The 14,051-nt window shown below is 33.1% G+C and overlaps 5 protein-coding genes across 5 annotated transcripts in view; all 5 read right to left on the bottom strand.

The window, feature by feature from the left end:
• Positions 1–1,942, bottom strand: part of LOC122627834 (odorant receptor 13a-like) — a 6,930-nt gene extending 4,988 nt beyond the window's left edge. Inside the window, exons 1-4 of the mRNA XM_043809419.1 lie at positions 1,660–1,942; positions 989–1,258; positions 176–629; positions 19–118 (exon numbers count right to left, since the gene is read on the bottom strand). Coding sequence (XP_043665354.1) covers positions 19–118; positions 176–629; positions 989–1,258; positions 1,660–1,675 — 840 coding nt within the window. The 5' untranslated portion in view covers positions 1,676–1,942. The remainder of the gene's footprint in view (positions 1–18; positions 119–175; positions 630–988; positions 1,259–1,659) is intronic.
• Positions 1,943–2,021: 79 nt separating this feature from the next.
• On the bottom strand, positions 2,022–7,028 carry LOC122627563. The gene is made up of 13 exons (XM_043808752.1): positions 6,878–7,028; positions 6,417–6,686; positions 5,736–6,189; positions 5,501–5,600; positions 5,312–5,431; positions 5,017–5,172; positions 4,536–4,628; positions 3,756–4,059; positions 3,037–3,487; positions 2,820–2,919; positions 2,618–2,737; positions 2,376–2,531; positions 2,022–2,284 (listed from the first exon to the last, which is right to left on the bottom strand). Exons 1-13 carry the CDS (start codon positions 6,891–6,893, stop codon positions 2,231–2,233), a joined length of 2,394 nt encoding a protein of 797 aa, XP_043664687.1. The 5' UTR covers positions 6,894–7,028; the 3' UTR covers positions 2,022–2,230.
• Positions 7,029–7,182: 154 nt separating this feature from the next.
• On the bottom strand, positions 7,183–9,304 carry LOC122627833 (odorant receptor 13a-like). The gene is made up of 7 exons (XM_043809418.1): positions 9,284–9,304; positions 8,733–9,002; positions 8,193–8,643; positions 8,030–8,129; positions 7,827–7,952; positions 7,604–7,759; positions 7,183–7,543 (listed from the first exon to the last, which is right to left on the bottom strand). Exons 1-7 carry the CDS (start codon positions 9,297–9,299, stop codon positions 7,478–7,480), a joined length of 1,185 nt encoding a protein of 394 aa, XP_043665353.1. The 5' UTR covers positions 9,300–9,304; the 3' UTR covers positions 7,183–7,477.
• An 842-nt stretch (positions 9,305–10,146) lies between these two features.
• LOC122627564 (odorant receptor 13a-like) lies at positions 10,147–11,668 on the bottom strand. The gene is made up of 6 exons (XM_043808754.1): positions 11,440–11,668; positions 10,900–11,350; positions 10,731–10,830; positions 10,531–10,653; positions 10,273–10,428; positions 10,147–10,212 (listed from the first exon to the last, which is right to left on the bottom strand). Exons 1-6 carry the CDS (start codon positions 11,666–11,668, stop codon positions 10,147–10,149), a joined length of 1,125 nt encoding a protein of 374 aa, XP_043664689.1.
• Positions 11,669–12,512: 844 nt separating this feature from the next.
• Positions 12,513–13,756, bottom strand: LOC122627852 (odorant receptor 13a-like). Its single transcript, XM_043809456.1, has 5 exons — positions 13,316–13,756; positions 13,156–13,255; positions 12,953–13,075; positions 12,731–12,886; positions 12,513–12,670 (listed from the first exon to the last, which is right to left on the bottom strand). The coding sequence occupies exons 1-5, from the start codon at positions 13,741–13,743 to the stop codon at positions 12,605–12,607; spliced, it is 873 nt and encodes a 290-aa protein (XP_043665391.1). The 5' UTR covers positions 13,744–13,756; the 3' UTR covers positions 12,513–12,604.
• Between the last annotated feature and the right edge of the window lie 295 nt (positions 13,757–14,051).

The raw sequence follows: 14,051 nt of genomic DNA on the forward strand, positions 1-14,051 counted from the left end.
ATTGTTTCGTAATTTTACCATAAGTCCGTGAAAACATTCCATGCACAATTGCAAGGTGCAACCAAGTATTTCGAAGAGTAGCATTACGTTGAACCGTTTCTCTATCGTATCGACGAATCTTTGAAGAAATGATTTCATTAGAATATTGCAATTTTTGAAATCCTTGTTTAATTACCTGTTCAAATCGTTGTGCCTTTTCACGATGTAATTTAACTGCATTTGAAAGTCGTGTTCTTTCGTATTGGTATTCAAATAGATCAGATCGTTTCGTAGTCTCGAAAGTTGTTCACACACGTGAAGGATCAACATGGCTAGAAAAGTATCCACTGCTGTGTACGCTGTGGTATAATAAACCAAACCAATTATTTGACAAATGAACGTCAATTCGAATATTGGACTCGTCATTGTCTCGTACGGAAAATAGGCCGGGAGAAGTAGAAGACTACGGTCGGTACGCATCGATAAACATCTTGTCGTAGTGTAAACCGCGATAAGAAAATAAGAGAAAGCGATTGCTCTCGTAGCTAAATTCCTACTAAATTTCGCTTGTTTCATCATTTTTTTTTCTTCTTCCTTCGTTGTCACTTCCTTCCAGTCTTCACCCATTGCGGAAAGAAGATTCTTGATATCTTTGAAGGAAATGATAGATAAAAATCAATATAAAAATATGAGAACAAACATTACACTTCCTACGATCGTTTATTTCTTTGCATCTTATAATTATTATTTTTTCATATTTTTGAAAAAGAAATTATATAGGTGCATGCATAATTATATTCTATTAATTATTAAACTATATTAATTATAAACTATACGCGAGTAAAATCGAATATTTCGATTATGCAATGACAAGCGTATGTTGCGTCGAATAAAATGAAATATTAATTAATTAATACTAACGAATCTAAAATAAGTTAGTTTATGTAAAATAAATTTACATAAAATGAAATAAAATATAAGTAGATTGAAATAAATTGATTGTATTTACGTCCTCCGCTGGACCAGAAGCATGTCATCTTTATGAATGCGATCGTTCCATTCATGTTGTCCAGAGATAGGTTTTCCATAACCATGTCGAAGTCGTCTCGATGGAGATATATCATTATCGATTGAGGTAAGGTGCAGAACAAGATGATGAATGCAATCCCTATTAACACTTTGTAGCTCGAGATTCGATCGAAGCTTCTTTCTTCTGGCCAAATCCCAATGAATTTCATGGTGTAGAAATTCCATCCGCAAGCGTATTCCACTTGCCAAACTTTCGTTAACATAGTACGCGTTAGTATAATCGTATTAGATTGCAGGTATTAAGCGTGCAATAATTTTGAAAATATATAGGAATTATCGTGAATCATATATCCGTTGGTCACGATCGCGTGACCCCAACGTACGGATCAATATGATAAATTATTCAATTCTGAGAAGATTTAGGATCCCATTCGAGGGGCGTGGGAGATGGGGGAGGAGAAATTATATGCACGAAATGCACTTTAGAAATTCGTCGTTGCAAGATTATGATCAATTATTGTAGCAATCGTTATCGTGACATTTTTTAAGAGTGAACGTAGTTAAAGAAAAATGCAAACTATGGATAAATTGATTGATAAATTGTTAAGAATTGTTGAGAATCGAAATGGAAAATGTTTAAGCGATCTCTACCTCGACCAACGTTCATGTTGGTTCTTGTGACAACGCCGTATCAAGAACTGATTCTTTTGTTCGTTTCTTTCATATTTTGCATGACGTTTTTCTCGAATAATGCGTGGAGCGCATGCTCTGTGAAATCACTCAGGAATGGAGTTACGGTAATGACCGTTTTTTTCTATAGACACAGATACCTTTTAGGGACGAGTTTCCTGGAAGATCCCTCTATCGATGGACATCCTAAGCGATTTCCTATATGGCTTGCGTGCCACAACTCCCTTGGTTATTCTATCATCAGTTTAGCTACTACTAGAGTATGTTAACTTACCGACACGCATCGTCGATATCACCAATATCTAACAAAAGCTAGTATTTGATATTGATAAAATTCAAACATCGAATGGGAATTATTTTGTCAGCATGTAAGAATGATGCAATTGATAAATATTAAAGATCCTAACCGGTTTAATAAAATAAAATGAATTATTTTCTAACAACGATGAATGAAAGTGTTGTTTGCATCACATTACTAAATGTGGAACGTTTGATAATATATTTAAATACATTTGCACATTTCATTCCGTATTTACGAATTCGTCGCGTAGAGTACCGACAAGTAACTCATCGATGTTTTTAGAATCTACGATATATATATGTATTTATATATGTACTTTTGTTAACAAATTATTTTTTTTATTCCATATTTAAATGTTGTGGGCTTAGTTACTTACGTTGCTAAAAAGATTATGACTAAATGGACAAAATTTGCCAGCCGTTATGTGCAATGGGATTCGTGCTCGTAACATTATTATCATGAGCGATTTAGCTTCGTTTGGCGATAGATCGTACCACGGACATTCGTAAACGGCGTCGGTAATTCCTTTGCTCTGTAACATCGAATTATCGTAATATAATTATTTTAATCGTCTTATCAATTTTTAAGAAAAAAACGTGAGAAAATAAAATCAGTTACCTCGGAAAGAAGTTTCTCGCCTGTATAACAATATAAATATATTTGTAGCAAGATGTATGTTATAAAGATTACAAAGAAAGTCAGTTGAATTAAAATCATTTCGTTATTTCTTCCGATGGACTATGGAACGATCATCGATATACTTTTACTCGTATACATTTCTCTTTGAAAATTATCTATTAAACTTTATTTGGAATCTCACCAATATCACTAGAAAGAATGTGACGCAAAGTTGTATCGTACAACCGAGCATTTGCAATAGTAGCATGTCGTTAAATTGTTCCTCGATCGTGTCGGCGAATCTGCAATAATAGCATTCGTAGAGTATTGATTGGAAATAACTAGAAGCCACAGATTTATTGCAAAGTTTTATAAAAAATTAATATGTATTATGAGAGATGAAATTTACGAACGTATACCTGTTTAGAGAATCGTGCTTTTTAACGATTTGAGAGAGCTCCGCTTTGAAGTTGTTATCTCTTTGAGAGGGCAAATTACGTAGGCGTTGTTTCAAATTTTCATATTGTCCACACACGTGAAATATTAAAGTAACCACAAAAGTATCTACGGTAGTGTAAGTCCCGCTTGTGCAGTACGCAGCCACCGTTTGAGCGAATACGGTCAGCTCGTAAATCGGCGTGGGTTGTATGTCGTACGGAAAATAAGAGCGCAATATGAGAGTACGGCCGACGAAACGAACTAGAACAAAATGTAGAATAACGAAAAGAATAATAAGTATTTTACTTGTGATAATACACGCGAGAGATACGTGTCTGCAAATTTTGGCAATGTTCGTCATCCTTTTTGCTTCCTCCTTGCTTTTCGCATTTTTTCGATCTTCTTCCATATTTGCCAGTAGAACACTAATGGCTTGAGTAATATAATTCATTGAAAGAAAATATATTTTTAGATGTACAAAAATTTTTATTTCAGATGTTAAAAAAAAAAAAAAAAAAATCGGAATAAAAATGAAGGTTTATTATGAACGAGTTAAAGGAAAAAATAGAAAAATGAAGAATATAGAAAAATAAAAGAATTAGTCTCGTAGAAATGCAATGGTTTAAAATTCAGTAAAATATAGTATGTATACATAAAATAGAATAAAATATACTAATAATTAAAATTTAACATTAATTACATCTTCCACTGAACCAAAAGATAATCGTCTTCAAGATCGCGAGTAAGACGGTCATGTTTCCCAGTGACAAGTTTTCAGCGATCAAGTCGATATCACCCCATATGAAATAGAGATCTATCGTTTGTGGTATCCCAAGGAACAGTAACATCATGGTGAGCGGTATTAGAACCACGTAGCTCGATGCTCGATTGTATTTTCTTTCCTCTGGCCAGATCCCGAATATCTTCATAATGTGACGATTCCATCCGTAAATATAATCCACGTAGGAAACTTTGGCACATTGACCGATCGATAAAGTATCAATTTATGAAATTAAAATGACGATTTTATCAAATGATTTGATGAAATTAATGAACAGTAATGATCGACGATAAATTTTATCCAATTTTTTTTCTCTTTTTTCTCTCTCTCTCTTTTTTTTTTAAATATATATATATATATATATATATATATATATATATATATATATATATATGTACATATAAATTTGTCCTCCGTTATACCTCGAGCCAAATCCATGTATAGGTTTCCGTTACAGCGACCTATCGGGAACTGATAATTCTTAGTTCGTTTCTGTTTGAAGTGTCTTTTCTAGCGCATGCTCTATACTAATCTGTTACTGTTATTTATATACACTAGACAATTAATCGTATTAATTTCTCAAGTAGTTCTCATTCTTAATATTGTTAATTTCGTGTGATTTCTTTTCAATTATTATGTTTTCTTCCGCTGAATTTATTTATAGAAAATGTATGTATTTTTTTGTTTCGATGCTACAACTATTTGCACGGTCGTCTTGAACAGATCCCTCTGTGGTAATACTTTCAAAGCCGTTTGCTGCTTGCTCGTTCTAACTCTAACGGTTATGTTGCTCTAAGATTTGAAGAGACATCACACATTACCGACGATGCATCGAGTTACCAACATTAAATATATCGAGTGTTTATAGTTTTAGAATAGTAATCGATAAAACAAGAAAATTTCACAAGAAAATTCGATAAATACATCTTGGTGTATTGCCTTGACAAGAATCGTTAGAATAAAAAGTAAGTAGTAAAATTGTTTGACCTATATTTTTATTGTTTAACAAAATGCAATACATTTCTATGCACAGAAGCATTTTATTCCGTATTTCCGATATTCATAGCATGGAGTACGGACAAATAACTCATCGACGTTCTTAAAATCTGCGATAGATATATCACGAGTAGTTATTTTTCTTGATAAATTACGTAAACAACTACGTGATATCTTTACTTACGTTGCAAAAAAGTTTATGACTGAACGAACAAAATTTTCCTGCGGTTATGGAAAGTGGTACTTTTGCTCGAATCATTATTATCATAAGTAATCTAGCTTCGTTAGGTGATAAATGGTACCATTTACATTCGTACGCAGCGTCCATAATTCCTATGCTCTATAACGTCAAAAGTTTGCATTATTCGATTCGTGCTGTCTTCTTTGAAAAAAGAAAACAAAAACGTAAAAAAGATGTAAAAAAATAATTATCGAAGCATTATCGTTATTATTATTGTTATCTTTAAAGAATTATTTACCTCTGAAATAAGTTCCTCGCCGATGTAACAATACAAATAGATTTGAAGCAAAATATATGCTATGTAAAATGCGAAGAACGTTATTTGAACTAATATTATACCATTATTTTCTCCAAGAGCCTAAAATAATCATCGAGATAGTTTAATTCGTTATAATAAATTTTCTAAGTAATTTATTCGGAATCTAACCAAAAGCGCTAGGAAACACGTAACGCAAAGTTGCACGGTGCAACCGACCATTTGCAAGAGTAACATTTCGTTGAAATTATTTTCTATCGTGTTGACGAATCTGAAAAAAGAAAATCAAGAAGAAACGATCAGAAAGTCGTTACAGTCTGTATTATTAAATTTTATATAAATGAATTATAAAAAAATTTTCTTTCCTTCTTCTTTTCTTTTTTTTTCTTTTTTTTTAAGAAAGTACCTGTTCAGTGAATCGTGCTTCTTAACGATTTGAGCAATTTTAACGTAAAATTCCTCATTATCTTTTTCACAACGCAAATCGCGCAAACGTTGTTTCAAATTTTGAAGTTGTCCGCATACATGGAACACCAAAGTAGCGACAAAAGTGTCCACCGACGTGTAAACTCCGCCTACGCACCACGCAGCCAATGTTTGAGCGAAAATTGTTAGTTCGTAGTTCGGTGCGGATTGTACGTTGTACGGGAAATACGATCGTATTATGAGAATACGACCGATGTAACGAATTAATAGAAGATGCAGAATGACGAAAAGAATAATTATTACGTAATAGGTTAAAGTACATCCAATGGATATCCTTCTACAAATTTTCGCGATCCTCATCATTCTTTTCGCTTCTTCCTCGGTATTCGTTTCTTGTCGATCCTCTTCCATATCAGACAGTAGAACACTAATAGCTTGAGCAATATAATACATTGAAAGATGATAAATCTATCGATTCGATTTTTTCTTTTTTTTTTTTTTTTGAATAATCCAAAAATTCATCAAAGAAATTAATTAACAAAATTTTGTATGTATGAGAGAATTAGAAAAAAAGTTTTTTGTATACACCGATCGATTAGTTTCATAGGAACGAACGTGGAAATTTAATGAAATAATTTATTATAATTAGACGTTTAATTACATTCTCCACTGAACCAAAAGATAGCCGTCTTCAAGACCGCTATTAAGACAGTTACATTTCCCAGAGACAAGTTTTCGACGATCAAGTCGATATCACCCCATACGTTGTAGAGATCTATCGTTTGCGGTATATTGATGATTAGTAACATCATGCTAAGCGGTAGAAGGACCAAGTAACTCGACGTTTCATTGATTTTTCTTTCTTTCGGCCAGATCCCCAATATCTTCATAGTATAACGATTCCAGCCACAAATGTAATCCACGTACGAAACTTTAGCATGTTGACCGATCGACAAAGTATTAGTAGATTTAATCGTTTATAAATTAAAATGATAAATTCTAATGAATGATTTGATAAAATCTAATTGATCTGCTCGAATAACCAGTTCAATAACAAATTTTTTTTTTTTTTTTTTTTAGAATACCGTTATCATCTATTATTTGTTCAGTAATCGATTATACCTCGATTCACATCCATGCGTCGGCTTTCCTCACAGCGACGTATCGAAAACTGATCCCACCTGAGTTCGTTTCTGTTTGAAGCTATTCCTTTCTAGCGCATGCTCTGTAAGAACTTCTACCGTGTCATACATGCTACTAAGAAAATTTCGTGTTAATATCTTTACTAAGTATAATCGTTATAATCGTGGTAGAACAAGCTTAATAATAAATTATGATCAATGATTATTTTAGATTATATTGACTTGCCCTAAAAATTAGAAATTTTTTATCCGTTCGAAAGATATATACTTATGCGTAAAATACTTTTAAACAGATCCCTCTATGGTAAGAATTTCTAAACCCCTTGTCACTTGTAACTTCGCTTAACTCTCGTGGTCACTATTTGAGAGATTTATAAAAACATTTTTTTTTATCGACGACGCGTCGTTTTACCTGGGGTAAATATTTCGTGATATTGGACTTCAGGATACAAATCGATAAAAATTTGACAAAAAGACGTATGATCGTGTTACATCGTTGCATTTAAATAAACAGTACAATTTTTAAAAGAATTAAAGAATCATTCAACATCATTTCAGATAATTCGCTTTTTCGAAGGTTTTAATCGTCATCTTTGGTCTTCATCGCGTATAGCACCGACAAGTAACCCATGGATGTTTTTAAAATCTGTTGGGTGGATAATTTTATTTATTTCTTATAATCAAAAGATGAAAATTTGCTATTCACCTTGCCAAAAAGCTCATGATTGAAGGAACAAAATTTTCCTGCTGTAATGCGCGACGATATTTGTGCTCGACACATTATTATAGTAAGACATCTAGCTTCGCTCGGTGACAGATTGTACCAGCTGCAATCGTACGCAGCATAAGCCATTTTCGCTCCCTGCGATATTACATTTTTTTTTTTCTTTTTATCGGGGAACAAATGAGATACATAGTTATATATTTACCTCAGAAAAAAGCTTCTGACCGACGTAACAATACAGATAGATGTGAAGCATGACGTATGTAGTGTATATACCGAAAAAGAATAGTCGGACTGCCAAGAGACCTTGGTCGTCGTCATCCACGAGAGCCTGGAATAGTTACGCAAACGTGATCACATTTTAAGATATCGAATTGATATAGTCAAATTTGTTTCCTTTAGTTTTACCGAAATCGCTTGATACGATTGAACGCAGAGTTGTATCGTACAGCTAAGCATTTGGATGAGCAGCATGCCGTTGAATCTATCCTCGATTGTCTCAGCATATCTATGAAAAATAGAAATATATAAGTTTGCTAAAAATGTTGAAACACACTGCCTTTTCTCGTACCTGTTAAGCATATCGTACTTTTCCACAATCCTTGCTAGATCGATTCTAAAATTATTGTTACTTTCGCAACACAGCTTGGATAGTTTTTTTCTCAGACAGGAAATTTGTCCGCACACGTGTAACATCAACATGGTCATGAAAGTATCGACGGCTGTGTAACTATTGGCTACGTAAATTGCAGCTGTAATTTGGCCAATCAAAGTTAGTTCAAATTTAGGAAAAATTCCGGTATCGTATGGAAAATAAGCACGATAATACAAAACTCGTCCGGTATATGGTAACAGAAGGGTTCTAAATGTCACGTAAGTACCGGCAACAAAGTTACACATAATGATACTTCCAGTTGTTATCCTCCTGCTGATATCAGCGATTCTCGTCATCTTTCTAACGTTCTCCTCTGCTGTAGCTTCTTTTCGATCATTTTCCATATGCGACAGAAGTACTTTCATAGCTTAGCGATAGAAATAATTGGTTTAGGAAAATATTAATTTATGAATGTACCTCGCTTCCTTCAGAGAAAATAATCGTATGTATAATTACATCTCCCGTTGGACCAAAAAGTTGCAGTCTTCAAAATAGCAATTGTGGTAGTCATATTTCCCACCGATAGATTCTCCACGATCAATTCGAAATCACCCCAAATGAAGTAGAGATTAGTTGTTTGTGGTAAGGTAATAAAGAGAAACATGAAACCGATCGGGAATAACACTTTGTAGCTGGACGCATTGGCGAATCCTCTTTCGTCCGGCCAAATCCCCATGAATTTCATAATTTTTCGGTTCCAACCGCAAGCGTAATCCACATAGGAAACTTTGTGTGCGTCGTATCGATCGAGATATATTTATGATTAATGGTTTAATATTAAATATAAAATAACACATATATGTATGTGTGTGTGTGTGTGTGTGTGTATGTATGATGTATGTATGTTTGTATGTATGTTTGTATGTATGTTTATATGTATGTATGTATATATGTACACGATAAATTACAAAAAACCATATATGTAGTTAATAATCGTAATTTTTACCGCATTCTTTTTTCATTTATTTTAATTGCAATATATTTTCTGATTACTAATAGTGTAATACCTCGATCAACATCCATGTAAGTTCTTCTCGCAACGACGCGCGAAGAACTAATCCCTCTCGAGATTTTTTTTACGTTCAAGGCGCTTCTTTCTCGCGCATACTCCGTAAAATCAATCAAGACTATAATCTCATATTTTTCATTTGTCAAAATTTATAATAAAAAAAAAAAAAAAAAAAAGATTAACATTTTCAAATTTTTTCGGTTCCAATGGAGTTTTAATGAACGAACGAACAATTAGGATGAATTAATGAATTTGATTGATCTATGTAAAAATTATAGTAATCATTAATGATCATATTAAATGCGGCCCTCTGTAGTAAGGAATACTAAACGATTTTCATAACTCGCTCGGTTACTGTGTTACTGTCGTCTGTTACCTTATCGACGTATTAATATACATAATTTTTTTCTAGTTATTTTTTAATCACATCTAGTTACTTTGAAACGTTTCTTTTCCATCCTTTTTCATATCAATTAGTTGGACACTAAAGGCTTGAACAATATAATACATTGAAAGATAATAAATCTATCTATTCATTTTTTTATTAATTTTTTTTTCTTACTTCCTTTTTGGAGGAGAAATTCATTGAAGAAAATAATTTGAAAAAAATTGTATATGTGGAAGAATTAGAAAGAAAAAAAGAAAAAGATTTTTTTTTTTTTTTTTAATATCGATAGATTAGTTTCATAGGAATGCGTTAAATATTTAGTGATATTGGGCTTAAGGATATAAGTCGATAAAAAGTTCACAAAAAGACCTATAATCACGTTACATCGTTTCATTAAAGTAAACAAAGTATTATTCTTAAAAATACTAAATAATAATTCATCTTCATTTGAGATAATTTTCTTTTCGAACGTTTTAATCCTCATCTTTGGTCTTCATCGCATATAGAACCGACAAGTAACCCATGGATGTTTTTAAAATCTGTTGGATAGGAAATTTCGTTTATTCATTATAACTAGCAGGTCAACATTTGCTACTTACGTTGCCAAAAAGCTGATGATTGAAGGAACAAAATTTTCCTGCTGTAATGTGCGACGATATTTGTGCTCGACACATTATTATTGTAAGATATCTAGCTTCGTTCGGTGAAAGATTGTACCATTTGCAATCGTACGCGGCATAAGCCATTTTCGTTCCCTGCATTACATTTTTTTTTGTAATATTATAAAATGTAATATCTCTAGAGATATTAAATTTGTTCTTTTTATAAACTAATGAAACACATAGTTACGTATTTACCTCAGAAAAAAGTTTTTGACCGACGTAGCAATATAGATAGATGTGAAGCATGACGTATGTAGTGTATATAGCAAAAAAAAATAGTCGAACTATCAACAGACCTTGGTCGTCATCCACGAGAGCCTGGAATAGTCACACAAACGTGATCACGTTTTAAGATAACAAATTAATATAGTCAAATTTGTTTCTTTTATTCTTACCGAAATCGCTTGATACGATTGAACGCAGAGTTGTATTGTACATCCAAGCATTTGGATGAGCAGCATGCCGTTGAATCTGTCCTCGATTGTCTCAGCATATCTATGAAAAATAAAAATATTATATTATTTTGTTAAAAATGTTGAAACACATTTTTTTTTTTTTTCATACCTGTTAAGCATATCGTACTTTTCCACGATCCTTGCTAGATCGATTCTAAAATTATTGTTACTTTCGCAGCATAACTTGTTCAATTTTTTTCTGAGATACGAAAATTGTTCGCACACGTGTAATACCAACATGGTCATGAAAGTGTCGACTGCTGTATAACTGTTGGCTGCGTAAAGTGCCGCTGTAATTTGGCCAATCAGGGTTAGTTCGAAATTCGGAAAAATACTGGTGTTGTATGGAAAATAGGCATGATAATACAAATCTCGTCCGGTATACGGTAGCAAGAGAGTTCTTAATGTCACATAAGTAAAGACAATAAAGTTACACATTATGATACTTCCAGCTGTTATCCTCCTGCTGATATCAGCGATTCTCATCATCCTCCTAACGTTCTCCTGAACTTTGGCTTCTCTTCGATCATTTTCCATGCACAATATAAGTTCTTTCATAGCTTGACGATAGAAATAATTGATGTATGACAATATTAATCTCTGAAGGTACATCGCTTCTTTCATAGAAAATATTCTTATGTATAATTACTTTTCCCGTTGGACCAGAAAGTTGCTGTCTTCAATAGAGCTATCGTGATAGTGATGTTTGCTACCGATAGATTCTCCACGATCAATTCGAAGTCATCCGAAATGAAGTAGAGATTGGTTGTTTGTGGTAAGGTGATAAAGAGAAACATGAAACCCATTGGAAATAACACTATGTAACTGGACGCGTAGGAGATTCCTCTTTCGTCTGGCCAAATCCCCATAAACTTCATAATTTTTCGATTCCAACCGCAAGCGTAATCCACGTAGGAAACTTTGTATGCGTCGCATCGATCGTGATACATTTATTGTGTATGATTTAATATTAAATGTAAAATAAAAAAATATATATTTACATATATTTATATATTTGTGTGTGTGCGTGCGTGTGTACGTATGTATGTATGTAGATGTATATATATGACACAATAGATTACCGAAAACCGTATCGTTATTAATCGTAATTTTTACTGCTTTCTTTTTTTATTTGTTCTGATTGTAATATATTTTTTGATTGTTAATAATGTAATACCTCGATCAACATCCATGAAAGCTCTCCTCGCAACGACGCATCAAGAACTAATCCCTCTTGAGTATTTTTACGTTCAAAGCGCTTCTTTCTCACGCATGCTCCGTAAAATCAATCAAGACAACTTTATCATATTTCTGATTCGTTAGAATTCATAATAAAAATATAATTAAAATTCTTATGCTTTTTTCGATTCCAATGGAATTTTAAGAACGTCCAAATTATTAGGGTATATTAACGAATTTGTTTGGTCTATGCGCGATAATTGTAATAATGATTAAGGATCGCTTTGAACACGGCCCTCTGTAGTAAGGAATACTAAACGATTTCATCCCTCGCTCGGTTACTATAATATTATCATTTGTATGTGTGGTTATGTCGGTTACATTACCGACGTATTTTATATATGAAAGAATCAGAAAAAAAATAAAAAAATTTTTTGAAATATAGATCGATTAATTTTAGCAATGTTTTAAGTATTTCGTGATTTTGAACACCAGGATATAAATCGATAAATATTTGACAAAAATACGTATAATCACTTTACATCATATCATTGAAACAAACAGTACTACTTTTAAAAATATTCAAGAATAATTCAACTTCATTTCAAATAATTCGCTTTTTCGAAGAACTTGTTTTAATGGACATCTTTGGTTTTCATCGCATATAGGACCGATAAGTAACCCATGGATGTTTTTATAATCTGTTGGATAGGAAATTTCATTTATTCATTATAATTGGAAGATTAAAACTTGTTACTCACGTTGCCAAAAAGCTGATGATCGAAGGAACAAAATTTTCCTGCTGTAATGCGCGACGCTATCTGTGTTCGAGACATTATTATTGTAAGATTTTTAGCTTCTTTCGGTGATAAATTGTACCAGTTGCAATCGTACGCTGCATAAGCCACTTTAATTCCCTGCGATATTATATTTTTTTTTTCTTTTTATCGAGAAACAAATGAGATATATAGTTATATATTTACCTCGGAAAAAAGTTTCTGACCGACGTAACAATATAGATAGATGTGAAGCATGACGTATGTCGTGTATACAGCAAAAAAGAATAGTCGGACAAGAAGCAAACCTTGGTTGTCATCTACGAAAGACTGAAATAATAGTCATGCAAACATTATTACAATTTACGATATCGAATTGATATAGCAAAATTTTTCTCCTGTATTTTTACCGAAATCACTTGATACGATTGTACGCAGAGTTGTACTGTACAGCCAAGCATTTGAATAAGGAGCATGCCGTTGAATCTGTCTTCGATTGTCTCTGCATATCTTTGAAAAATAGAAATACCGTATAGGTTCGGTAGGCATGTTTAAACTTTTCTCTCGTACCTGTTAAGCATATCGTACTTTTCCACAATCCTTGCTAGATCAGTACGAAAATTATTATTATTTTCGCAACGCAACGTGGACAATTTTTTTCTTAGACTCGAAAATTGTCCGCACACGTGTAACATCAACATAGTCATGAAAGTGTCGACAGCTGTGTAACTATTGGCTGCGTAAAGTTCGGCTGTAATTTGGCCAATCAGGGTTAATTCGAAATTCGGAAAGATACTGGTGTCGTATGGAAAATAACCGTGATAATACAAAACGCGTCCGGTATACGGTAGCATGAGGGTTGTTAATGTTACATAGGTAAAGACAAGAAAGTTACACATAATGATACTTCCAGCTGTTATCCTCCTGCTGATATTAGCGATTCTCGTCATCTTCCTAACGTTCTCTTCGGTCGTAGCTTCTTTTCGATCATCTTCCATGCGCGATAGAAGTAATTTCATATCTTAACGATAGAAATAATCGCTTTATGAAAATATTAATTTGTGAACGTACCTCGTTTATTCCGAAGAAAATAATCTTATGTATAATTACATCTCCCGTTGGACCAAAAAGTTGCTGCCTTTAATGTAGCAATTGTAGTAGTCATGTTTGCCACCGATAGATTCTCCACGATCAATTCGAAATCACCCCAAATAAAGTAGAGATTGGTTGTTTGTGGTAACGTGATAAAGAAAAACATGAAACCGATCGGGAATAACACTTTGTAGCTGGACGCATTGGCGAATCC

This window comes from Vespula pensylvanica, chromosome 3 (genome assembly GCF_014466175.1).
Source record: "Vespula pensylvanica isolate Volc-1 chromosome 3, ASM1446617v1, whole genome shotgun sequence".
In the NCBI taxonomy this organism is placed as follows: domain Eukaryota; kingdom Metazoa; phylum Arthropoda; class Insecta; order Hymenoptera; family Vespidae; genus Vespula; species Vespula pensylvanica.

Coding starts and splice junctions, on each gene's coding strand:
- LOC122627852 (XM_043809456.1), bottom strand. CDS start 13,743: ATGGAAGATGATCGAAAAGAAGCTACGACCGAAGAGAACGTTAGGAAG. Junction 13,076..13,155: donor AATCGTATCAAGTGATTTCG/GTAAAAATACAG, acceptor CTATTATTTCAG/TCTTTCGTAGATGACAACCA. Junction 12,671..12,730: donor ATCATCAGCTTTTTGGCAAC/GTGAGTAACAAG, acceptor CCTATCCAACAG/ATTATAAAAACATCCATGGG.
- LOC122627563 (XM_043808752.1), bottom strand. Junction 3,488..3,755: donor CTTTTGGTTCAGTGGAAGAT/GTAATTAATGTT, acceptor ATATTACTCAAG/CCATTAGTGTTCTACTGGCA. Junction 2,532..2,617: donor GCGAGAAACTTCTTTCCGAG/GTAACTGATTTT, acceptor TCGATGTTACAG/AGCAAAGGAATTACCGACGC.
- LOC122627564 (XM_043808754.1), bottom strand. CDS start 11,668: ATGAAGTTTATGGGGATTTGGCCAGACGAAAGAGGAATCTCCTACGCG. Junction 11,351..11,439: donor TTTCTGGTCCAACGGGAAAA/GTAATTATACAT, acceptor TCTATCGTCAAG/CTATGAAAGAACTTATATTG. Junction 10,213..10,272: donor ATCATCAGCTTTTTGGCAAC/GTAAGTAGCAAA, acceptor CCTATCCAACAG/ATTTTAAAAACATCCATGGG.
- LOC122627833 (XM_043809418.1), bottom strand. Junction 8,130..8,192: donor AAGTACGATATGCTTAACAG/GTACGAGAAAAG, acceptor TATTTTTCATAG/ATATGCTGAGACAATCGAGG. Junction 7,953..8,029: donor AATCGTATCAAGCGATTTCG/GTAAAACTAAAG, acceptor TAACTATTCCAG/GCTCTCGTGGATGACGACGA.